This window comes from Vulpes lagopus, chromosome 13 (assembly GCF_018345385.1).
Source record: "Vulpes lagopus strain Blue_001 chromosome 13, ASM1834538v1, whole genome shotgun sequence".
NCBI lineage: Eukaryota > Metazoa > Chordata > Mammalia > Carnivora > Canidae > Vulpes > Vulpes lagopus.
The window spans coordinates 5,862,931-5,889,991 of NC_054836.1; the positions used below are offsets into that span (position 1 = coordinate 5,862,931).

At 42.9% G+C, this 27,061-nt stretch overlaps 1 protein-coding gene across 7 annotated transcripts in view; it reads left to right on the top strand.

Annotated features, from left to right (window-relative positions):
• MKLN1 (muskelin 1) overlaps positions 1–27,061 on the top strand; it is a 317,327-nt gene that overhangs the window by 146,780 nt on the left and 143,486 nt on the right. Inside the window, exon 1 of one of the 7 annotated variants that reach the window (XM_041727784.1) lies at positions 17,650–17,798. The exons of the other annotated variants lie outside the window; for them this stretch is intronic. Within the exon in view, the coding sequence (XP_041583718.1) occupies positions 17,701–17,798 (98 nt within the window). The 5' untranslated portion in view covers positions 17,650–17,700. Of the gene's footprint in view, positions 1–17,649; positions 17,799–27,061 lie in introns of those variants that run through there. 7 annotated transcript variants of the gene reach the window in all.

A 27,061-nucleotide genomic window follows, 5' to 3' on the forward strand; every position in this document is an offset into this window, starting at 1 on the left:
CCAGGTGCCCCTCCATTTTAAACTATTTTGAAGTTTGAATTTATTTTTGTTGGTGTCTTACTTTTACAATGAAATAAAGTACGTGGATTGTGCCTTGAAACGCCTTTAAAAATGTCAATCAGTATCCCTTCCAATACTTTTGTAGAAAAAAATATTTTAATTATTGAAATGGGATGAGGCTGTGTAGGAAACTTGATTTTAGCTGAGATGCAAATATGCAAATAATACTGATCCATTACAACGAGTTGTATGATTTTTAGAACCTGTATGATTTTTAGAACCTGGATCAGAGTAGTTACTAACTTCCTCAAGTATTGGTCATCACCGATTCTTAAATTGCTCAGGCTGTCTTCAGCAAGACTCCTACTGGAAGGCAACAGTAGCCCAGCAAGGAAAAAACAACGTGACAGGAAATTATCTTTCTCCATCTTCCTTTTTTCCCTCTCTCTTCAGTTTCATCAAGGACATGGAATTGAAGACATAAACCCGATTCAAAAGTACCAAGATATGGGGAAAGTTGCAAAGATGCTTGGATAATTCTTGTTCTTTGTAAATGCACTGTATCTGCGTCTGGCTGCTCCTCTTTAAAACACCCAAGGTACTAATCTGAGAGGACAGCTTCTATCAGGGGAACATTTTCTGTTCCCAGTGAAGTGGCACATTCAGTTCTTGATGCGGGCTCACTTAATTCCTATTAGTCATTTCACAGCTGTATCTTGGGAAGAGAAAAATCTCAAATACTTTTGGCTGATCTCACGCAACTAAAAACAAGACCTTTCCTCTTTTCTCATAGTCCTCATTTGTTTACAAATTTCAAGTCGATACCATGCCTATCTTTTGGATATTTCTCCTAAATGTTTTAGTTTTCCACTGATCTATTTACCCCAAGTCCACTCTACTTGTGTACCTACATTTGTGGCCATAACATAGGAGGTGGATGCTGGCCTACCCACCTCAGTTTATCATTGAACTGATGGTGCAATTCCTGTTTGGTGGCTTATGATTCTAAGATTGTTCAGGGGCACTGCTTAAAAACACAGGTCAACTGCCAAGTGAGAAAATGGATTTGATCAAGGTTTGTTGTTTAAGGACATTAGATGAATGCACAATTTGTTACTGTAAAGTTGCTATGAATACTGAAGATGCACATATGGGATTATTATTGTAGGTTGGTTTTTGACAGCTGGCCCTGATTTCCTTACTGCCTCAAGAAGATACTTTGAACAATTATTTAAATGCCTCTTCTCTGCAATTACAATAATAATGATAATGATGATTTTGTAACTGAATATGCAATGCAGGGTGCATACACTCTACTGCTTTTAGCTTGTTTCTCTTTTTTATAGTGATGTCAGCTACTGTCGTTGGGGTTACTGAAGCAAAGAACCATTTTTGTATTGAGGGTCACTGAACTACTTGAAAAAAGTAACGTAAGGCCAATAAAGGAAGTTGTAAGAAAAATAATGATTATAGTTAGTATTTAAAGAATGCTAACTATGAAGAAGTTCTTTTTTCTCCTAGAGAGACAAATACAGCATTTTCAGAACTTACTTGTTTTGATTTTTATTTATTTATTTTAAGTAATCTCTACACCCAACATGGGGCTGGAACTCATGACCTCGAGATCAAGAGTCATACACTCTACCAGCTGAGCCAGCCAGGGGCCCCAGAACTTATCTGCTTTTAAAGTTAATAACAAATATCTTATTTAGTAATAATAAATATCTGACCACGGTTTTGTTCTACAGTATAGTCCATCAAGGAGCAGCAAGTGGGGGGTGACTGGGTGGCTCGGTCAGTTATGCATCTGCCTTCAGCTCAGGTCATGATCCCAGGGTCCTGGGAGAGAGCTACACATTGGGCTCTCTGCTCAGCGGGGAGTCTGCTGCTCCTGCTTCCCTCTGCTTGTGTGTGTGTGCTCTCTCTCTCTCTCTCTCTCTTCCTGTCAAATAAGTTTTTTTTTTTTTTTTAAAGGAACAGCAAGTGGAAAAGATGAAAGAAAGGAGAAGTATGTGTGTGGGTTAGAGCAAGATGATAGAGTGAACGAAGTCAAGTCAGATGCAGAAGGAATAGAGAGATGCAGAGAAGACTTAGAAACAAGGGGTAAGAGGAGCAGTAAAAGACACTGATTGCATGGGAGAACAGCTGAAGGAGACAGGTAGGAAGAGAGAGGAAGAAAAAAATTGGATAAAGAAAGAGAGGAAAAAGACTTAGTGTGGGGGATTGAAAAAAAAAAAACTTATGGAGCAGCCCCCATGGCTTAGCGGTTTAGTGCCGCCTTCAGCCCAGGGCATGATCCTGGAGACCCCGGGATCGAGTCCCACGTCGGGCTCCCTGCATGGAGCCTGCTTCTCCCTCTGCCTGTGTCTCTGCCTCTCTCTCTCTCTCTCTCTCTCTCTCTCTCTGTGTCTCTCCTGAATAAATAAACAAAATCTTAAAAAAAAAATTATTTATTTGCAAAGGGGGAGGAGCAGAGGGAGAAAGAGAATCCCAAGCAGACCACCCCGGCCCCCACCACTGAGCATGGAGCCCAATGTGCGGCTCGATCCCATGATCCTGAGATTGTGACCTGAGCCAAAACAATGAGTTGGACAGTCAATGGACTAAGCTACCCATGCACCCCCAAAGTGTGGGGGATTTAAAGAAGCATTTCTGTTTGCTTTTAGGATGAATGTGGGGTCTCTAGAGTGTGGCATTTACACCAGCATAACCTGTTACCAATTCTCTTTAAGATCCTGGTTAACTGTTGTTCACAACTTTAAGTACCCAAGTTCATCTTAACTGTAGACCTGGTGGACAAGGTGAGAAAGTCAAAATGGAAATCTTACAACTAAGTGGATGTCCAAGCTAGCTGCCATTGCAGCATCTGGTTTCTTGATGCTTACTTCTCAGGAGAAATTCTAAATGGAGAAGGACAGCTTAGCTGTCAAGTATGAACAGCTTCCTGCTAAGACATAAGGCGGAAAAGTTCCCAACCTTGGAAGCACATAGAAATCTTTTGAGGAACGAAAGGCGTGGCTGGTGGAACCAGCCCCAGGCCAGCACCTTTCCTTTGGGAAATAAAGTTGCATCCATGATTACAAAGGAAATTTAAAAAAAAGAAAAAAGAAAAAGAAACCTTTCGAGAAACTTAAAATTGGTATATCAATGCTTAGGTACCATCCCTAATATGTAACTGTTTTGGGATGTGATGTGGGGATTTTTACAAGTTTCCTGTGGGATTTCAATATGCAGCCAAGAATGAGAGCCACTGCTTGGAGGCTCACCAGAGAATCCCATTATAATGCTGGTTATTTTTTGGGCTCTGAGAGCAGTGACCTGAACATTAAATTGCATAAAATTAGGCCAAAGGCCAGAGGTTCTCAACCTTTGTCCTCTATGTTTAGTAACTAACATTGCTAGAAATTGGTTGTAGAGGTGGGGGGAAAGGAGATAATTTTGAGCTTATCTGGAAATATACAGGAAGAAAAATAAATCAAAATTATAATATAAGAAAGGTCTCTATAAAAATTTGCATTTGAGGGACGCCTGGGTGGCTCAGTGGTTGGGCAGCTGCCTTCGGCTTAGGTCGTGAGAGTCCCGCGTTGGGCTCCCTGCAATGGAGCCTGCTTCTCCCTCTGCCTGTGTCTCTGCCTCTCTCTCTCTCTTGGTCTCTCTCTATATGTCTCTCTCATAAATTAATAAATAAAATATTTTTAAAAATTTGCATTTGAGGGCAGCCCAGGTGGCGCAGTGGTTTAGGGCCACCTGCAGCCCAGGGTGTGATCCTGGAGACCTGGGATCAAGTCCCACATCGGGCTCCTTGCGTGGAGCCTGCTTCCCCCTCTGCCTGTGTCTCTGCCTCTCTCTGTGTGTGTCTCTCATGAATAAATAAATAAAATCTTTTTTAAAAATTTGCATTTGAGAAGTGATTTGGCCCAATTCTAACATGAGGGCATTCTTTTATATATATATAATATATATAAAGATATATATTATATATATATAAAAGATTTTATATATTTATTCATGAGAAACACAGAGACATAAGCAGGCTGCACGCAGGGAGCCCGATGTGGGACTCAATCCCGGGTCTCCAGGATCACGTACTGGGCTGAAGGCAGCGCTAAACCGCTGAGCCACTGGGGCTACCCCATCTGGTGTCTCTCTGAAGACAAACTTCCATTGACCTCCCCAGCCTAATCTGAGCTGTTGGGGAACCAGGAGAACTGGTTTGCTTCCTTTCTGTTTGTTTGTTGTACTGTATGGCTCAGCTGAGTCCCTTGTCCCACAACATCCCTGTTCCCTTACTCTCTGACCTGCTCTGCATGCTTTATCTGGTTCTCTTCTCTAGAGCAGAACCATCTAGAATTCACGGTCAATATGCTCTCTTACTTCTGTCATCCTCCAGTTATCTCTATTCAGTTGACACTGAAGCTAATTTAACCTAACCGTCACCTGTGCTGATATTCTAACGGAGACAATATAAAGGAAGAAGCTGTCCCCAGTTAGCCTGATCCTTTCGTGTCAGGTCACATGTATATATTTCCATTTCCAGTGGCTTTCTGGAGCTTGTTTCCTAGCCCAGGAAGGGTTCTCCTGTGACGACTTTCATGTGAAATAGGAAGCACTGCCTTGACAGACCCACAGGGGCCAATACCTGTAGGCCTACTCTAAAAGCTTCTACTATATTCTGAGTATAACTTTAATTAGGAAAGATACTTGGCCTGTGGCCTTAAGGAGCTAATGCTTCTGCTAACCACCATGATGGCCACTATTGTTACTTTATATTTTACACTTATATGCTAGTCCTTTATGGCTACTTTGAATATTTAACCCATTTACTTTCTGACCAGTTGACTGTGAACTCCTTAATAGCTAGGTATATTCCCAGCACCTGGCACATTGTAGGTGACCAGTAAGTATTTACTGAATGAATCGATGAAAGTTGAAGCCGTCCAGGCAATGAAGGTGAGAGTGAGAGCAAGCAGTATGAAGCAGGCAGGAAATGAGAGGAGCTAGTTCCATTTTCTCCTTCATAAAAACCAGGTTGAGCCCCTGATTGAGACGGTGGGACAGACGCACTGACGGATCCTGACTTAAGAATCCCCTAAACCGGGGATCCCTGGGTGGCGCAGCGGTTTGGCACCTGCCTTTGGCCCAGGGTGCAATCCTGGAGATCTGGGATCGAATCCCACGTCGGGCTCCTGGTGCATGGAGCCTGCTTCTCCCTCTGCCTCTCTCTCTCTTTCTCTGTGACTATCATAAATAAATAAAAAATTAAAAAAAAAAAAGAATCCCCTAAACCTGGGGATCCCTGGGTGGCTCAGCGGTTTGGCGCCTGCCTTTGGCCCGGGGCACGATCCTGGAGTCCCGGGATCGAGTCCAGTGTCGGGCTCCCGGCATGGAGCCTGCTTCTCTCTCTGCCTCCCTTTCTCTCCCTCTATGTCTATCGTGAATAAATAAAAAATTAAAAAAAAAAAAAAAAAAGAATCCCCTAAACTTCAAACATTTCTACCCAGAAGGGTGGGATAACTTTTTTTCTGAGACAATTTCACTTTTCCCAAAAGGACCTCTGGTTTCTAAATACACCAGGAGTCAGTGTTAATTGCTTTTTGGAATATTATTTTGTCAGCCTCATTTAGATGTGGTAATTTGCAAAGCAACCCCCAGCAGTTGACAGTTCATCCATAACTGTGTGGTGTTCAGACATTTCCTGGGATTCCTGCCCACCTCCTCGGCAGCTGGCAGTGTTCACCGAACCAGGATATGTGCTCACCTGGGATTAACTAGATCCTGTAGCACTTGTGTCTGGGATTTTTAAAATTCTGAAAGGGTGAAGGCCCAACCTTACTTAATCCAGAAAATAAAAATACAGTAACTCATAATTTAAGCATTAGCAGGTACTTTACATCACTGAGTCCACACTATGTTGATGAGGAAATTATAGCTCTAACAGATTCAGTGACAAGGTCAGCTGGCTGGTCGCTGGAAGGCTGGGTGGAGAATCTATATTCTTTGTGTGGCACCAAACTATGATCTCGGGTCCTCTGCATTTATGCCTGTGTGTATATAAGTATTTACGTTGCTACAGTTGACCCTCGAATGACATGGGTTTGAACTGCATGTGTCTACTTATATGTGGATTTAAAAAAATAAACACAGAGCAGTGCTGTAAATGTATTTTCCTTATGATTTTAATAATGTTTTCTTTTCCTAGCTCACTTTAATGTAAGAATACAGCATATAATATACATAACATACCAAATATGGGTTAATTGACTGTTTATGTGACCAGTAAGGCTTTGAGTCAACAGTAGGATATTTGTAGTTAAGTTTTAGGCCATCAAAAGTTATAAATGGAGGTCACCTGGGTTGCTCAGTGGTTGAGCATCTGCCTTTGGCTCAGGGCGTGATCCCAGGGTCCTGGCAGGGAGCTTGCTTCTCCCTTTGCCCCTGTCTCTACTTCTCTCCCTGGGTCTCTCATGAGTAAATAAATAAAGTCATTAAAAAAAAAAAAAGTTGTACGTGGACTTTTGACTGCATGAGGCTGGAGAGGGGGATTGGTGCCCCCAATCCTGCTTCAAGGGTCGACTGTATTTGTTTCTCTTTGAAGCTCTTCTCCCTGGCCAGAGATTTCCCGGTCCTCCTTTACACATGCTTCAAGGTCACAGTTCAGACCAAAGTGTTTACAAAAAAACTAGGCACTTATGAGATGACGAATCATTGCCAGTTCCTGCACTCCCTGTGCCTCAGCTCCAACCAAGCTCAGCGAACCAAGAGGGATAAAGCAGTCTCTAATACCAGGAATTTCTAGGCTTGGATGCCAACAGGCAAAAGGATCTCCAGCAGGCTGAAGCTGTGGTGGCTGCTGCTGCCATCTCCTGGGAGCACACAGACCTGAGCTTCACACCTGAAGCTAGTCTCAGTGTTCACCTGTGACCTGCTCAGAGGCCCCGCTGGGGCTGGCTGGCTGAAGTTCTTCTGCCCTAAATAATAAAGGGGCTATCCCCTCACTTACAGATAAGAGTATTGGTATTTGCTTTTTATCCACTCCTCTTGGCAGTGTTGTGCTTAAGGAAATGATTCTCAACAACAGCAAAGTTGAAATGAGCTAATATGGAAACCATGAGAGAATAGAAGATTGAGGCACAATGATTAGTCTTAGGAATACATCACACATTTCTCTTGGCCTTCTGAAATCCTGAATGTATACATTTGAGAATTGTGTAATAGGGCACACGTGAGTTGGCAAATCTTGACCTCCAAGAATCGGAATTTACTTGAAGGGCTGCTGTGAGGATTCATTGAGATAATGCATGCATATTCCTGGTACACAAGAAATGCTCAATGGGAATTATTTGGGGGCAAATTCTAGTCCCCATGATGATTTTCTCCATTTACTAACCAAAAATGGATGGATAGCCCCCATGGTTTTAATTCTTTCCAGTCTTCTGACCTACAGATGATCGCTAAGCAAACTCTTTTATCTTTAAAGAACATAATCACAAATTAGTGCTATGGACTGAATGTTTGTGTTCTCTTCAAATTCATATGTTGAAGCCCTAATCCCTGATGTGATCGTTATAGAAGGTGAGACCTTTAGAAGGTGATTATATTTAGAGAAGTCAGGAAGGTGGCCTCTGTCCTCATACCACTCAATGTCAGTTGCAGGAAAAATGGTCAGTTACAGACTCCCAAAAGAAGTGTTAATTACAGACCCCAACAGAAGAATCACCACCAGGAAAGAATCATTAGTTACAAGCTCCAAGAGGGAAAAGATGTACATTGTGTCTCCTACAAGATATTGACTCCCTGGGCAATTTAGCTAATGAGAAGTTATCAGCCTGAACTCTTTCTCTAATGGACTCTCATGCAAAACAGTCCCTCCCAGCTTCTTTCAGGTTTTCATAAAGTAACATCCCTCTCCTTTGCCTGTTAGACTTGCCCATGATTTTGCTGTAGCTTGCATGTTCTAAATTATAACTCTCTGCTATTATATTTGTTAGAGTGGCCCAAGAAAACTAAGATGAAAATTGGTACACAGAAGTGGGTGTGCTGCTGTGACAAATACCTAAAAGTGTGGAAGCAAGTTTGGAAGTGGGTAATGTAGGGGCTGGAGTTTGGGGGTACCTGCTGGAAAAACTCAGTATCGCTATGAAGGAAGCACTAAAGGTGATTCTGCAAGAGCTCAGAAGTAAGAGAGCTGGAGAGAAGGTCTTCCATTTTTTAAAGAGAATATATGAATAGAATATTGCTAGAGATATGGACAGCAAAGGCCATTCTGGTTTCAGGCAGAAACGAGGAACACGTTATTGGAGACTGGAGGAAAGGTGATCTTTGTTATGCAGTGGCAAAGAATTTGGCTGATTTGCATTGTTTTTGTGTTCTGTGACAGTAGAACTTGCAAGTGATGAAACTGGTTATCTCGCTGAGATTTCTTTTTTCTTTTAAATATTTTATTTATTCATGAGAGACACAGCCAGAGAGAGGCAGAGACACAGGCAAAGGGAGAAGCAGGCTCCCTACAGGGAGCCCGATGTGGGATTCAATCCTGAAACTCTGGGATCGCTCCCTGAGATGCAGGGCAGAAGGCAGATGCGCAACTGTTGAGCCACCCAGGAGTCCCTCTAGCTGAGATTTCTAAGCAAAGTGTTGAAGAAGTGGCTTCATTCCTCCTGACTGCCTTTGGTAAACTGAGAGGAGAGAAATATGTACTGATGATGGAACTGTTAGGCAAAAAAGGATCCAGAATTAAAAGATTTGGAAAATTCTAAACCTGTCCACATTACAAAAAATAAGAAAGCACGTTGGAAGAGAACACTAAAGGTATGGCTAGCTGACCATTTGATAAGGAGGTTAGTGTGGATATGAACCACAGACCTACCTGATCAGCCACCCCAGCATCCTCCAGTGTGAGCTGAAGAGAATGGACATAGATGGAATAAAGAAAGGCTGTTGGATGTCTTATATTTTACAGGACCAGGACCACAGATTTGATTGGAGCATAAACTATTCTTCAAGACTTTTGGAAGAGTGACCCTGAAAACAATTCAGAGATCAGGGGTGCCATTAGGGTTTCAAAAGAGGAGGCTAGGGGGCAGCCCAGTGGCTCAGCGGTTTAGTGCTGCCTTCAGCCCAGGGCCTGATCCTGGAGACCTGGGATCGAGTCCCACGTCAGCCTCCATGCATGGAGCCTACTTCTCCCTCTGCCTGTCTCTGCCTCTTTCTCGATCTCTCTCTGTGTCTCTCATGAATGAATAAAATCTTTAAAGAAACAAACAAACAACAACAAAAAAAAGAGGCTTATCACCTCTGTTACAACAGGCCAGATGGCTTCCACCCACAGCTCTAGGGTGGGGCTAGAGCCCACTCCAGAGCACTGGAGGTGTGACCACCACCAGGTGGAACCCTGAGGTGGTTTCTCTGGCACTGCAGAACAAAGGGGGGCAAAAAGGCAGTACTAAAGGCAGAGCAAGGAGCCAAAGGGGATTATTCTCTGGCTTTAAGGTCTGAGTTTGCCTTGCTTTCATGGGACTCACACACATGAAAGCATGAGTCACCCACCCCTTCTTTCTTGTTTCTTCCTATCGGAATAGGGATGTCTATCCTCTGGCTGTCCTACCATTGTATTGTGGAGGCATTTAACTTAGTTGTTTTCACAAATTCATGGCTGGAGAAGAGCTCTGCCTCAGGATGAGTCTCATCCATATCTGGTTTAGATGATATTTGGATAAGACTTTGGGCTTAGACTTCATGCTGGAAAGAGCTTAGACTTTTGGGGCTGTTGGGATGAAATGAATGTACTTTGCGTGTGAGGAGGACATATATTTTGGGGGACCAAGGGCGGGAGCAAGAAGGTGGATGTCAGCACATTAGGAGGAGGGCTCTCATCAGACACTGAATCTACTAGTGCTTTGATTTTGGAATTCCCAGGCCTCGAAAATTGTGAAAAATAAGTGTCATTTAAGCCACAAAGTTTATGGTATTTTTGTTATGGCAGACTTAATTGCCTAAGACAATTAGTGAGAAGAAATTAAGGAGGAACTGAGAGATTCAGTTCAGGAAATATACTACTTGCTAGTTACAGAGCATAGAAAAGAAGAACAGCGTAGGCATAGTCCTAAAACGTTCCGTTGATTACAGGAGGCTAAAAGTCATTGAGAATCAGGTACTCAGGTTGTGGATTCAGATCTGCAAAAGGCCAATTGTGTCAATGACCTTAGACATGACATTTCACATATTTGGGTATTAGTTTCTTCATCTGTTGCATAATATTGTAAAAGGAAATTCTTCCATTTACAGCAGGACTTGCCTAGGACATGGCACAGTAAATACCATATTGCGCTTCTACTTTCCTCAACAGCTAGAACTGTTAAAGAAACCACGAACTTTGCATAACCCTGGTCAGCTAAAACAAGGCCCTTACAGGACCTATCTGAAGATTTTTTTTCCTGACCTCTGAAGTATGAGGCTTGTTTTCACCAATCATGTACAGGGCTGTTGATTTATTCCAGCTCATTGGGAGGGTATGTGGTATGTTTTAATCTTTAGTGAACATAACAATCATGAAACTCCTTCTTTACAATTAAAAACACCTTCTTTTCTCTCTTAGCCCTAGTGTGTTCCTTTGCCTGGAAAGAAATAAATCAGCAGAATTGGTTTGCTTTCTAACTCTTTGTGGTCTTTTGACATCTTATATCTGAACAGTACTTTACAGTTTACTATGTCTCTTCCCACTTGAGAAGAATGGGATGCAGTCAAAAAGAACTGGCTTAAATTTAAAAAAAAAATTTATTTGAGGCAGAGAGAGAATGAGTGAGAAAGCAGGAGTGGGGAGAGGGAGAGGGAAAAGCATACGCCCTGCTGAGCAGGGAGCCCCATGTGGGTGGATCTCAGGATCCTGGGATCAAGACCTGAGCCAAAGCAGCCACTCAACAGACTGAGCCACCTAGGTGCCCCTAACCTCCTAACTTTTTAACTCCTGCCATTCCGTATGTACTTCATCTACAAGCACAAAACTCAAGTTATCATTTATTCAAAGACCTTGCTAAGAACCCAGAACCAGGTACAGCTGTGGAGAGACCATGTGGGAAGAAGACTTGTGAGTTTTGGTCAAAAGGGCCAGTCAACCCAGAGTCAGGGAGGCAGGGAGTCACTCTCTTCTGTCCCACACATGTGAAGAAGCAAACTAAAGACAAGTATTTAACTTTTCTGAGTCTTATTTTTCTCATTTGTGGAAGGGTAATAATATTTATATCTCAGAGCTTCTCTGAGAATTAAATGAAAACTTATATCATCTCGTAGTAAACAGGCTAGGCACTCAATAATTGTACCTCTCCTTCATTTGATCTTCAAAACCCCCTTGTGAAGTAGACAGGATTTGAGTAAATTCATTTGATAGAGGTGGAAAGTGAAACTTAGGGAAGTTATGTGACTTTCCCAAGGTCTCATGGCTAGAAAAGTACCAGACCTAGGAACAAAACTGAGATTTGCAATACACACTCCAGGTTTCCTTCCATGGACCACTGTTGTGCTCCCATATCCCCTTCTAGCAGAAGGCTGCCACAGATGGCTTATCTAGAGCTGCCATACCTGAAGCTACAGTGACTCTGCTACTTAGAGAAAAACTTATTGACTCAGGAATCAGTGCCTGAAGCAAAATAAGCAACCACTAGATGGTTAGATAAAAAAGGCCAAATGCCTATAAGGTGACTAGATGTAAGACTGACCAACATAGATTCTCCATAATGTATCCTTGGCAATTCCACTTGGATATCTATTAGGCATCCCCTATATAGTACACTGATGTTGGAATTCACTTTTCTCTTTTTCCTTTATACCTTTTCATCCTTTTCACCCATCCCCTCACCAGCTTCCCTGACACCAGTTTGTTCTCTGTATTTAAGAGCATTTTGTTGTTGGCTTGTTTCTTCATTTGTTTTGTTTTTAAGGTTTCACATATAAGTGAAATCATACAGTTTTTGTCTTTCTCTGACTTATTTCACTTTGCATAATACCTCTAGGTCCATCCATGGTGTTGCAAATGGCAAGATTTCATTCTTTATATATGTAAATTTTTTTTAAATTTTTATTTATGATAGTCACAGAGAGAGAGAGAGAGAGAGAGAGAGAGAGGCAGAGACATAGGCAGAGGGAGAAGCAGGCTCCATGCACCGGAAGCCTGATGTGGGATTCGATCCCGGGTCTCCAGGATCGTGCCCCGGGCCAAAGGCAGGCGCCAAACCACTGCGCCACCCAGGGATCCCCCTTTATATATGTATATACCACATCTTCTTTATTCTTCATGTATCAATGGACACTTGGGCTGCTTCCATTTCTTGGCTATATAAATAACACTGCAACAAATAAACATAATGGTGCATATATCTTTTCATTTTTTTTAAAAAAGTAAGCTCTGCAGCCTGGGTGGCTCAGTGGTTTAGTGCCGCCTTCAGGCAGGGTGTGATCCTAGAGACCCGGGATCCAGTCCCACGTCGGGCTCCCTGCAAGGAGCCGGCTTCTCCCTCTGCCTGTGTCTCTGCCTCTCTCTCTCTCTCTCTCTCTATCTCTCTGTGTGTCTCTCATGAATGAATGAATAAAATATTAAAAAAATAAAAATAAAAAAGTAAGCTCTACATCCAACATTAGCATAAACTCATGTCCCTGAGATCGAGAGTCACATGCTCTGCCAACTGTGCCAGCCAGGTGCCCCATATATCTTTTCAAATTAGGGTTTTCATTTTCCATGGGTATATACCCAGTAGTAGAATTACTAGATCATAAGGTACATCTATTTTTAATTTTCTGAGTAACCTCCAGACTGTTTCCTATAGTGGTTGTACCAATTTACATTTCCACCAACAGTGCACAGGGGTTTCCTTTTCTCCATATCCCTGCTAACACCTGTTATTTCTCAACTTTTTGATAGTAGCCATTCTGACTGGTGTGAAGGGATATCTCATTGTGGTTTTGACTTGCATTTCCCTAACAATTAGTATTGAGCATCTTTTCATGTGTCTCTTGGCTTTTTGAATTAATGTCTGAATTCAGAATTCTTGATTCCTTCTACCTCGAAACTGTTCTAACTCTAAATCTTCCCCTCTCAATAAAAGCATCAATATCTACCCAGTGATGCAAACCCCAAACCTAAGAGTTATCTTTGATTCTTTCCTTTTTTGCCTGCCTTTCCTCTCTCACCAGCAAGTCTAGTTGGCTTTACTTCTAAAATATTCCCAATTCAACCTCTATTCTCCATCTCCTCTGCTAGTCCAAGCCACCATCATTTCTTGCCTGGCTACTATAACCTCCTGTCAAATATCGTCACTTTACCTCTTGTCTTTTTCCAACCCATTTTGTGTTCTGCAGAGTGAGTTTTACAAAATGTAGAGTGGATCATGCTGCTCCTTGGCTTGAGGCCCTGCACAGGTCTCTTCTTCACAGTTCAACATCATGGCTCCTTTTTTTTTTTTTTTTTTTTTAAGACTTTTACTCGTTTATTTGAGAAGGAGAGAGTGAGCACAAGCAGGGGAGTAGTGGTCAGGGGGAGAGGGAGAAGAAGCAGGCTCCCCAATCAGTGGGGAGCCTAATATGGGGCTTGATCCCAGAACCCTCTGATCATTACCTGAGCTGGGCTGAAGGCAAACACTTAACCGGAAGCCACACACCGGCACCCCTCACAATCTCGTTCCTTACCATGGCTGTTAGGGTCCAACTTTTCCGACACTACTCTCCCCCATCACTATGCTTCAGCTACACTTCCTTTTTTTTTTTTTTTTTTTAAATTTTTATTTATTTATGATAGTCACAGAGAGAGAGAGAGAGGCAGAGACACAGGCAGAGGGAGAAGCAGGCTCCATGCACCGGGAGCCTGATGTGGGATTCGATCCCGGGTCTCCAGGATCGCGCCCTGGGCCAAAGGCAGGCGCCAAACCGCTGCGCCACCCAGGGATCCCTACACTTCCTATTCTTAGAATACACCAACCCCTTTTCTGTCTCAGGCCCATTGCACTTGCTTATTCTCTCTGCCTAGAATGTTTTTTTATCCAACTTTTATATGCCTGGTGCTTTCTTATTGTATAAATTATTAGCTTAACTATTATCTTTTTAGAGAAGTTTCCTTTTCCATTCAATCTAAATATTAATCCAGTGTAGTTCTTTCTTAGTACTCGAAATGTACAGACTAAAATGATCTAGTTGACTTATTTATTATGTTACCCTGTCAGAATGTAAGCTCTATCAAAGCAGGGCCCTTGTCTGGCTTGTTTGTTTATCCCTGTCTTCATAGCACCTAGACAAAGCCTAGTACATCACAGCCTCTTAATTTTTTTTTAACAGGAAAAGATAGTGAATGGTGACAAACAAAATACAATAATTTCCTCTGGTATTTACTATGAAAAGCATACTGAGAAGGCGTCAGAGAGTCAAAGATTATTACTTTTAAGGGGTGACAAGATGACTGGGTCACTGGAACTTTTGATTTCTGAAAAATAAGGATAAATTATCCAGTTCTCCATAAGGCCATCTATATGTCACAACCTTTGAAGTATGGGGGACCTAGAGGGACTAAATGGCTGCTGACAGTTTCCAGGCCTTCCCCATATATCCTTACAATGTACTTTATCTTCTAAGGCAATCCCCAGAAAGCAGAGGAAGATAGAAAGCTGTATGTCTAAGAGAGCTGAGCTACTAGCAGACTACTGTAGATTTTTAAATTTCTTTAGTCTTCTATTTTATTTAAAGATTCACGTACATTTTGGGTTTAGTATAGTATATATTTATGTTAACATATGAATACTTTAAATTATTTGGCCATTTATAAAGTCTTTCTCTATGGCAGTCACACCTCAGGGATACATGTTTGCTGTCTGAGAAGTTCTGGCATTCTCTTTCCTTTGCAACCCAAGTTCCTTTTTAGAATAATTTCTTTGTTCTTCAATCAATATTTATTGAGCATCCACTATGTAGTAGACATTCTCACAGAACTGAGGATACTACTGTGAACAAATATGCATAACTCCTAACTACATAAGACTTAATAGTTTAGGGAGAGAGAGAATAGGAGAAAAAGAAGAAATCAAAGTATATTGTACATTTGCTAAGATAAGGAGGGAAACTAAGGGTGCCAAGTTAAATATAGAAAGTGGCACCTAACCTCAAAATAGGTGATGAAGAATGATCTTCCAGAAGGAAATGATCTGAAAAATGAGCAGGAGTTGGCCAGATGAAGAATGGTGGAGAGTACTCCTAGCTTGGCTTAGACCAAGCCCTGAAGGCAGACAGAGCACAGAACTTATAGGAGCCAATGCAGTGTTAGCTTAGTTTGGCAGGAATAAAGCTTGTAAGGGAGAAAGAAGAAGGCTGGAGATGTAATCAAGGCAGGATATGAAAGCCTTCTGCTAAGGGATTTCCATATTACTTAACTGGAATAGAAAGTCAGTGAGAGTCATCTCAGGAAGAACTAGCTTACTGTTTTTTAAAAGGACCACTTAAGGGACACCTGGGTGGCTCAGCGGTTGAGCTTCTGCCTTTGGCTCAGGAAGTGATCCCAGAGTTCCAGGATCGAGTCCCACGTCGGGCTCCCTGCAAGAAGCCTGCTTCTCCCACTGCCTGTGTCTCTGCCTCTCTCTGTGTCTCTCATGAATAAATAAATAAAATCTTAAAAATAAATAAAAGGATCACTTAGGGGGTGCCAGGGGGGCTTAGCTGGTTGTACATCTGACTTTTTCTTTCTTTTTTTTTTTTTTTTAAAGATTTCATTTATTTATTCATGAGACACACACACACAGAGGCAGAGACACAGGCAGAGGGAGAAGCAGGCTCCATGCAGGGAGCCAGATGTGGGACTTGATCCTGGGATTCCAGAATCACGCCCTGGGCCCAAGGCAGGCGCTAAACTGCTGAGCCACCCAGGGATCCCCAGAACTCTTGATTTCAGCTCAGGTCATCATCTCAGGGTTGTGGGATCGAGCTTGACCCCCCCCCCCCGCCCCCCTGCATTCAGCAGTTTGCTTGAGATTTTCTTTCTCCTTCTCCCTCTGCCCCTCCCTTGACTCTCTCTCTCTCAAATAAATATAAAAGGATCGCTCAGAAACCATAACTCTATGTCTGGAAAAGAACAAAGATTCTACTTACATCAGGGTAGGAGGTGTAGTTAGCAAATTTGGGGCCCCTAACTAATTGAACTGAATCACCATCTTAATCTTTTCCCCCTAAAAGTATCTCTTTCCCCCAGAGTTAACCACCAAGCATCTTCAGGACTAACCCTCTCTGGCCTCTCCCACTGTCTTTAGACTCCCAACTCGAGTCACGGATCATAGCATTTCCCTGAGGAACAGACACTTTTCCAACATGCTGCAAAATGCAAAGCACACGTAATTTTAGAAGCGAGCACACTGTGGCCTTCTTCTTTTTCTTTCCCAAAGACTTTTATTTTTATTTTAAGTCATCTCTATACCCAACGTGGGGCTGGAACTCACAACCTTGAGGTCGAGTCGCATTCTCTACTGACGGGGGCCCAGCCGGGCGGCCCCTTTTTGGCATTCTCCATCTGATGTTCGAGGTTAGGCCACTACTTAGTTTTCCCCTAGGGTAACAGGAGCTCAGGAAAAGATGTGAGGAGGTTTGGGCAGCTTAATGACCACACCGGGGAGAGAATACCATTATTGAGGCGCTCCCACTCACTTGGTCCTTCCCTGAGAAACTCTGCGGGAGTGTTTCCATGGGTCAGATGGAGATGAAGACACTCAGGGCTTCGGGGGTTGATGAGGACTTCGGCAACTGCAGTGGCTAAGCCAAGAACTAAGCATGCATGACCCTGACAAACGGGTCCCTGGCGGGAGCAGTATCCGAAGCTGCCAGACATTGGGGCGCAGGTTCCTTTTCTGAGAAGGAGCCGGTGCGAGGCCCGTATGGCACTCAGGGCTCGAGGCCGGTTACTCCCTCTCCGGTCTTTTTCCGACAACTCTGTCTGCCCCTCGCTCTTTCTGGACTTTTGGGCGAAGTTTCCGTCCGACCTAAAAGCGGGCAGACTGAGCAACTGGAAAACGACGACAACGACGACAACAAGGACACCGCCGACACCGCTCCCCCACCTCCTCGAGGTTCTCTGCCGTCGTTCTTCTGGGCAAAGCACCGGCACCGAGGCGTGTGCGAGCGAGGAAGGGCGGCAAAACCCGCAAGCCCCACGGGGGAGCGGACCCCGGCGCTTCCTTGTCCTGCGTCATGTGACTCGGGACGCGGGGCCGAGACCTTTAAAAGCAGGACCGCGGCCGAGGGGGGATGCGCCGGTCCGCGGCTGGTGCTCGGGGGAGCGCAGCGGGCTCCCAGGTCGCAAAGGCGTCCCTTCTCCCAAGTCCGTCTTCTCCCCTCCGGGCTCCTGACTACAAGTTATTTCTTTTCAAGACATTCTTGGCCTTTTTTCCTTACCTCGGCTTGTAAGAAAGGTCCTTGGTGCCACTCTCCCCCCAAGCCCCGGGGGGCGGCCCCCAGGGGCTCACAGTCAGTCTCGACTTCGGCCAGTCTCTTGACGAGCCGTAGGCGACACGAACTCGAGCGGAGAACCGAGGACCCGGGCGGCTCCGCGCCCCGGCGCCGCGGGCCAGACCCCCGGCCCCGAGAGAGCGCACGGCCAGGCGGGCCGCGGCCCCTTTAAGCGCAGGCCCCGCCCCCCTCCTCCCGGCGCGGCCGGCGCTCGGTGGCGGCCGCTCCGGGGCTGACAAGATGGCGGCTGGCGGGGCTGTCGCTGCGGCGCCCGAGTGCCGGCTTCTGCCCTACGCGCTACACAAGTGGAGCTCCTTCTCCTCCACTTACCTTCCCGAGTAAGTGCTGGGCCCTGGGCTCCTGCTGTCCTGCTCTGCGGCGGAAGCACGGCTGGGCCGGGGCGGGGGCAGCGGAGGGCGGCGGGGCCGAGAGGCCCAGGCGGGGCCTGGCGGGGGGACGCCGGGCCTCCCGGGTCTCCGTCCAGCCGCGGGAGCTCCGCCCTCCCCACCCCCTCTCCCCGGGGGCTTCGGGTCGGCTGCGCGGGGCGCGGGGGGAGGGGGTGTGCGGCGCCGGCGGCCGCGGGGGCCGCGCGATGCTGCGCCCGGGGCTGGGGGGCGGCCGGCTCGGGGACGCGGGGTCCCGCGGGCCGGCCCGGGGGAGGCTGCCTGGGCGGTCGCGGCTCCGGGGGCCGGGCGACGGCCGGCGGGTGGTGCGCGACGGGGTGAGGCCGAGCGGAGGAGTGGGCGTTGCCGAGCGGGGTCCCTGCGGGGACGGGGTCCGACGGGCCGTGAGGGTCACGGGAGGCCGCGGGGCCGCGGGGCGCCTCGGAGTGCGGGCGGGCGCGGAGCGTCGGGGACGGCCGCCGTTCCCGGCCGCGGCGTCTGCAGAGCCAGGGGGCGGGCTGGGACGTCGCCGAAAGCCCCGTCGCGTTACGGCCCAGAACTCGGGTTCCCGTAAACACCCGCCAGTTTCCCAACCCAGAGACTCGGATGGAGACCGAGGAGTCTGGCTTCGATGGCCTGGGCTTCCAGCGCCGGCCCGGGCTGCGTCCCCGATTTGGGGGTGAAGAGAGTCTCATGGCGTTGCTGCCTGCCGTATGGGTTTTTGTTTGCTTTTGTAGCACATTCCTTCTGAAACGCTGAAAGTGCTTTCATATATATATTTTTTCTATCGTCAGCTTAACTTTGAGAGAAGAACATGTAACTGCGGTTTTCCGTACAGCTGGAGAAACTGGCTTAGCAAAGTCTTAAGGTGTGTGCGGACCCGGAAGAAGAGCGCTGGTTGCCCCCCGGAATGACTTCGGGAACAAAACAAGTGACCGATAGTCTGTCTGCCTTCGATGTTACTGAACAAATGAAAGAGCTGGGTCTGTGAGGCATGCTCTAGATTTTTCACCTGCATTTAGAGAATTCTTCACATTCTCTCAACTTTGATTTGTTCAGTCACATCCGTCAGAACGCGTCTGTGGCCGCAAGGATCCGTAACTGTGGACGGCTAGCCCATTGTCCTGTCCCCCGGGTCAAGGGTTGGCCGGCGGGCCTTCATAGGGTTTGCTTCAGCGGAGGTGCCAAGTGACTTGTGGTCAGATCGGGCCCGTGTGGTCTCTCGACGGCTGTGTCCCTGATCGGTGTCCGACTCCCAGCGTTTCATTTGAGAGTGCGCCAGGTAAACATTCTGGCCCTCAGCTGGCGTTGAAATGTGGCCCTAGGTAATTCTGACTTTTGAGGCCAACACGTTCTTGAGACTGGAGACAATTAGCATTTTTCTGTACCCAGGTTAGGATCACAGACGGTAGGGGATTGGGGTGGCATCCTTTGATCTAATGACTTCAAAGAAGTTTTCTAATAACAGAACTTTTTCTGGCGTTAAGTTAGGCTACTTCCAGGATGTCACTCCTTAAAGTTCTGGGGGAGGGGCAGGACTTGGATATCAGATCAGAAGTCCCATCTAAGTTATGTATAAAAAGAGTGCATTTCAAGCAGGAAATGGTTCAGTGGGATGGCAACTTTACTCTGATTTATGCCTCATCCTGGCCCAAGATATGAAGTGGACTAGAGTATTACTTTTGGTTAGAAGGCAGCTGTTTGATGTTGGAGAAGTAGACTGTTAAGTTCTCTCAGATATGTTCATAAGTTGGTATTTAATGCATATTAACTCTCAAACACTTTCATTTATAATGTCTTATTTAATCCTCAAAACATTCTGCTGTCCTATGCAAAATAGTTTTTATTTTAAAGCACTAAACTATTAAAGTAGAAGAGTAATTGGAACTTTTTTCTTTGAAGGAGTATAATTGAGTATTATGGAGCTTGAGTTTGAGAATTTTGTATCTGCTGGATTGGTGTGTGCCGTGCGTAAATTGTAAAACTCTTTTGGTACTGAACCTCTGTTAGCAAGCCATAGCTTTGTATAACATAACAGGAAGTAGAAGAAAGGGAATTGGCCTTCTTACTTTCGCCCTAAAATCCTCTTTAATAGCAGTTGCTGTGTCTTTACTGCTGGGACAGTCATGTTAGGTACTTCCTAAGTAGGTCTAATTTTAAGTAAAGCTATTTGTTGGAATTGTCTACTGGGTAGCAAATATTTATTGATTTCAAGAATCACAGATCCAGGCGTTTTGAGGGGGGGGGGAATAATAAAGGAATAATAACAATGGACAACACTTACAATGTGCCTTCCATCTGGTAGATTCTTATGAATTCTTTAAGTGTATTAATTCATTTAATCCTCACAATTGTGTGAAGAATTTCTATTTTCCAGATGAGGCACTGGACATGGAAAGATTAAAAATTGCCTTAGGTCACACAGCTAGATGAAGTAAGGATTTGAATCTAGGCAGTCTCACTTCACATTCCATAGTCTTTATAGTGCTATTCTGCTCCTGAGCAAAGGTAGAGACAGGAATTCAGAGATTGGAAAGAGTTCTCATAATAAAGGCACTTAAATTCTAGTTGTGTAAAAACATGTGAAGTCATGAAAAAAATGGAAAAATTCAGGTATCTCTTTTCTTCCTTAAGGGTTAGAATATTTTCCCTTCTCCCAAAGTCCGGAAAAAAAACATTTTTTCCTTCCAGCTCTTGTCTCTCTCTCTCTCTCTCTCTCTCTCTCTCTTTTTTTTTTTTAAGATTTTATTTATTTATTCATGAGAAACACACACACACACAGAGAGAGAGAGAGAGAGAGAGAGAGAGGCAGAGACACAGGCAGAGGGAGAAGCCGGCTCCCCGGAGGGAGCCCGATGTGGGTCTCCAGGATCACGCCCTGGGCCGAAGGCGGTGCTAAACCGCTGAGCCACCCAGGCATCCCTCCTTCCAACTCTTTTAGGTTTATTTGGACCTTGAAAATATTAAAGTAGATCTAGTTATAGATAGCACATTTTTATTTAGAAACTAACAAAGTGGCCTTTTGTTTTGCAATGTGCTTAAAAAGTTTGCCATATTTTACATTTTTCTGAAATCTATGCTTAATTTGGGAATTAAGAGAAAGGCATTTAAATGATGACTAATTGTTAGAATTACATGGGAGTTTATATGTAAAAATATTTTATAACCTAATCTCTATACTCAAATCTTTCTTTCTTTTTTTTTTAAGATTTTATTTATTTATTCATGAGAGACACACAGAGAGAGATGCAGAGACACAGGCAGAGGGAGAAGCAGGGTCCATGCAGGGAGCCTGATGTAGGACTCGATCCCAGGACTCCAGGATCACGCCCTGGGCCGAAGGCAGGCACTAAACCGCTGAGCCACCCGGGAATTCCTACTCAAATGTTTCTTGATGTAGCTAACTAATAGTAATACCAACTGCAGTTAATTGAGCACCTATTATATGCAGGATGATTTTTCTATATAGATTTACTTAATCCTCAGAACAAACCATCAAGATGAGTTTTTTTGTTTGTTTGCTTTTGTAGATAAGGAAACTGAGGTCTGTATAGGTTAAGTAACTTTTCATAGAGTTTTCAAATGGCTTGGCAAGTTCTGTGACTTAAAAGCTATTGCATGTGCCTCTAGTAACAATTACCATTTATTAACTCTTCTTTGGGCACTGTGCTTAGCACTTAGTGTGTGTTTCTTGATTTAGCCTTCACCAGTGCTTTAAATAAATATTATTCAGTTTTACAGCTAGGGAAACTGTAGTTCAGAGAGATAAATTAATTTGCCCAGGTCCAAGAGTTGAAAGGGTGGGAGATAGTATTCTGATCTTGGCCCTTCTGACTTCTGTTACCAAAGCTGCTTCAGTATTTTACATGTCTGTAGTATGTGCCTAATTGATAACTTTCCCCTTACATATTGAAGACTAAGGGAATATCTTTCTCTTTTTTTTTTTGAACGAGTGTAATTTAAAAAATATGCATATGCACATGCACACACACGTAAATTTTATGCTTATGCATCTGGGAAAAATCGATAGTGATTGTCTCTGGATTGTCATAATTAGGGTTGGTTTTTATTTTTTAATTTGAGTGTTGCCCAGAGTTTTAAATTTTGTTTTATTTTAGCAAATAAATGTTATTTTTAAACAAAACAATAGAGATTTTGTGTACGTATGATTTATTTGATTATAAACACAAGTTCCCAAGGGTCCTATATCCCATGTTAGTGAGTTGGAATTTTATTTCCTGGAAAGTTAAGAGCCATCAAAGCATTTTAAGTAGAAAAGTGATGGGAATAAAGTCTGTGGTGTATAATTAAATTTTTTTAGCACTCTTAGAACCCAGTGATTTTAATTTTTAGTAGCTAATTTGAACAGTATTCAAATTGTGGCATGCTTGTCGCTGGGAGTACATGTAGACTTTCCAAGAGGTACATAGGCTAAAATAGTTCTAAGGGATTCAGTTTCTTGCCTCTTACTATTCTTGTGTATTCACTCTTAAAAATTGAACTGCTAAAAAAAAAAAAAAAAAAATTGAACTGCTAGAGAGAACTTGCCTGTGGGTTAGGGCATTGCTACTCAAAAAGTGTGGTCCATTCACCAGCACTGTCATTACCAGGTGCTTGTTAGAAATGCAGAATCTCAGACCCTACCCTAGACCCCCTAGACCTATAGTCATAGTTTACATTTTTAGATGGGAACTCCAGGTGATGTTTGCTTGCGCTTTGAATGCTTCTGGTTTTCCTACCTCCTGTTTCATGTTTGTGAAGGAGGCATGCCTCTCACTTATTTCTATGGAGTGTGAAATCTCCAGGGTGCCAAACAAAAGGATAGTTGTAAGAGTTGACACTGAAGTTAACAAAATGAATGGCTAAAAAGAAGAAAAATCCTCTTGAAAAATAGGTGGTTCTCAGTTCTTTTTTTTAAACAAGATAAGAAGGACCTAATCAGTTTGTCTGTTGGTAGATCATAAAAAGTGATTTTTAAAATATGAAACTATTTATTGACCTCTGTTTACCAGTATTTACAATGAAGTAAACAGTATACAGTTGGATTACATTCTGACTACACAGTTATTATTTTCCCTGGTTTCTGCTGAACCAGTAACTCAAATACCCAAAAGATTGAACCTACTTGTCAGGAATGAGTTGGGGTAAAGAAAAAACATGCAGGTCAAGAATTTGGATTATGAAAGTCTGTCCACCCATTTCTTCTAGCAGGTTGCTAAATTACCAACATTTCTAATCATCTGATTATGGTTAGGTTTCCATGAACAAAGTCTTAGCACTCCATGAATCATGACTTTGTAGTCAAGATAGCACAGGGATTTCAACTTCTTGAAATGGTTCACTAGAAGGAACCTTTAAATGTCCGTTTAAGTTTTGTTTACCTAATTAAAATATACCAGGACTTGTCTAGTTTTGTCTTTTGAGTAGGGAAGTTGTTGTTGGTGATAAAATTTTCCTTCAAGGGTCTGGCAAATAAACTTGCATTTATATGACTGTAGATATGGATATGGAATCTGATATGGCTGCATTTAAATTGCCCAATTTAAATTGCTTACTTATATGTAAATTGTCCAATTAATTACGAAATTTGAAAGGTTAAGGCTTCAGGAAAAATTTCAATTTAGCTTTAAGTGATTTATTTCCTAAATTGCTTAGAATGATAGCTTCCTAATCTGTCATTTGCAAATATCTTCTCCCATTCTGTAGGTTGCCTTTTGGTTTTGTTGACTGTTTCCTTTGTTGTGCAGAAGCTTTTTATCTTGATGAAGTCCCAACAGTTCATTTTGCTTTTGTTTCCCTTGGCTTTAGAGATGTGTCTTGCAAGAAGTTGCTCCGGCTGAGGTCAAAGAAGTTGCTGCCTGTGTTTTCCTATAGGATTTTGTTGGATTCTTGACTCACATTTAGGTCTTTCATCCATTTTTTTTCTTCTTTCACCCATTTTAAGCTTAACGTTGTGTGTGGTGTAATAGAATGGTCTAGTTTCATTCTTCTGCATGTGGCTGTTCAATTTTCCCAGTACCATTTATTGAAGAGGTTGTCTTTTTTTCCACTGGATATTCTTTCCTGCTTTGTTGAAGATTAGTTGACCAGAGTTGAGAGTCCATTTCTGTGTTTTCTATTCTGTTCCATTGATCTGTGTGTCTGTTTTTGTGCCAGTACCTTGCTGTCTTGATCATAGCTTTATAATACAGCTTTAGGTCAGGCATTGTGATGCCTCCAGATTTTTTTTTTCAACATTCCTCTGGCTACTTGGGATCTTTTCTGGTTCCATACAAATTTTAGGATTATTTGTTCTAACTCTGAGAAATGTCAATGGTATTTTGATAGGGATTGCATTGAATGTGTAGATTGCTCTGGGTAGTATAGACATTTTCACAATACTTATTCTTCCAACCTATGAACATGGAATGTTTTTCCATCACTTTGTGTCTTCCTCAATTTCTTCCATAAGTGTTCTGTAGTTTTTAGAGTACAGATTATTTACCTCTTTGGTAATGTAGCTCATTATGTGCTTTTTGGCATAAAATTTAGAAGAGGGCCAAAAAATTAAGTAACAGTACTAATAAATTCATTCTGTTTTCATGAATTTGTTTATGTGAGCAAGCCTGACACAGGGCCCCATCTCAGGACCCTGGGATCATTACCTAAGCTGGAGGCAGATATTTAACTGACTGAGCCATTCATGAATTCCTATGTGAGCAAGGTTTTTAATGCATGTACCTATAAAATTGAAAATGGTATGGACTTGATGCTCAATTCCATCTTATTCTTTCAGTAATATTTATCCATATACACGTGAAGTAATTATTAAGAAAAAAACTCCTGCCCATATCTTCGAGAATCATTTCTTTCCCTTTTTTTTATTTTAAGATTTTATGTGTTTATTTATTTGACAGAGAGAAAAAAAGAATGAGCACAAGCAGGGGGAGTAGCAGGCAGAGGGAGAGGGAGAAGCAGGTTCGATCCCAGGAATCCCAGGACCCTGGGATCATGACATGAGCCGAAGACAGATGCTTAACCAACTGAGCCACCCAGGCACCCCAAGAATCATTTCTAGTACCATTTTACTCTATACTTAATCATCTGTCAGATTTTATAATTATATTTATATAGTTTTGGTCAATAGTTTATTTAAGATATTGATAATAGTATCCAGGAGAAATTTTTAAAATTACTTAGAATCTCATGTTCAGAACCAAAAAACCTTAATTTAATTTACATCCTCTTTTCTCACAGAAGTCATAAAGACTCTAAGCATAAAAGAATATTACATTAGTTGTAATTCTGTGGGGGAAGTTTAATGAAAAACAAAATAGTACAAATTTTAGAGTATGTAAAAAGAGTATACGTTTTTAAAAATAGATTATGATATTTTCTGTTATATTTTTGAAAACAAATATAACAACTATTAAAAATGACAGTATTTAGAGTACATTAGAATGATAACTTCTGCATTCATTATAAGCTATGAAGCAATTTGCTTACCAGTTTAAAAATGGTGAGGATATGCATTGATTTGTACAGTTATTTTAGGGAATATTTGAACAAAAAGTCTTGAGCACTGTTAATTTATAGCAGTAGAGCTTAGTCTTGTTTGCATACTCAAATTACTTGGTGAGCTTTTAAAAATCTTGATGCCTCCAGGTCATAAAATCTATTGGGCCTGGGTCCAAAATACCAGACTTACTATGAAGCTCCCACAAAAATGATAATTTTCCTATAGTTATGTACATGCACATCTGTTTTTTTCTATAGCTAAATAAATACATATAGAGAAAGATATGAAATCTAGAACAAAAAGAAAAAGATAAGGAAATATTAGTGAAAAGTTGAGACATGAAAGCTACACTTCATCCAAAAGGTCCACTTTCTCATTTTCATTTCACGTGGCTTAATGAACAGGTGATGTTTTTTGAGCAGATGCAGTATTTGGTTCATGGGGCATGGGCTGGGTTTCAGCTTCTACTCCTCAGTGGGATTTTCTTGTGTAAAGTACAAGTGCAACAATATATAGCAGCCCTGCACCCTCTACTTAATAGTAGACGTGGAAAGATGTCAGAAAAAAAGAGAGAAGGAAGAAATTTTTTAAAAGGAAGAGGATTTATTTGAGCTGAAGTAAGATTCAAGTCATTAGTTTGAAAAGGCCTGTTAAATGTCAAGACAGAAAAAATACAAGCAGTATACATTCTGATGTAGGAACTTGGTGCTAGAGAAGTTGCACGACTCATTCATGAACTGGGCTTTGGAGAAGCCACGTATGCGGCAGGAGCAGGATGCTGGAGAGGTATCTGTACGGCAGGATCTAAGAGCTGGAGAAGTTATAAATGCTTTGGGAGACTTCTGGGCAATCATACTTGAATGAGGAAACAAAAACACCCCTTACTTCCTGAGATGACTCTCCTGCCTCCTCTACTGACAAAGTTTAGCATGTGCCAGCTGGCAAAGGAAAAATACTTAAAGGGCCCAAATTCATTTTCAGAGCTTAGGCAGAAAGGGTGAATTTATTTTTATTTTTTTTTAAAGATTTTATTTATTTATTCATGAAAGACACAAGCACTAAACCACTGAGCCACCCAGGGATTCCCAGAAAGGGTGAATTTAAAGGTGGGAGTGAATAATCTATAATTGGCACACCTATACTTTTGCATTTGATATGATCTTTTAACTGTTTTATCAGCATTTCATTTATGTTTAAGCTAGTTAAGGCCATTTAGTATTTGAAATCTTTTTCTTTTTTTTTTTTTAATTTTTATTTATTTATGATAGTCACACACACAGAGAGAGAGAGAGAGGGGCAGAGACATAGGCAGAGGGAGAAGCAGGCTCCATACACCGGGAGCCCGACGTGGGATTCGATCCCGGGTCTCCAGGGTCGCGCCCTGGGCCAAAGGCAGGCGCCAAACCGCTGCACCACCCAGGGATCCCCTGAAATTTTTTCCTTTTGGATTCCTTGCTGATGCTCATTATTTTTTTTTTTCCGGAACATTTTCTTTTCTTTTTTTTTTTTTAATATTTTATTTATTCATGAGAGACCCAGAGAGAGAGAGAGAGAGAGATTGAGACAGGCAGAAGGAGAAGCAGGCTCCATGCAGGGAGCCTGATGTGGGACTTGATTCCGGGACTCTGGGATCACGCCCTGGGCTGAAGGCGGCACTAAACCGCTGAGCCACCCAGGCTGCCCTGATGCTCATTATTATTTAGTTGAATTAATATTGCTG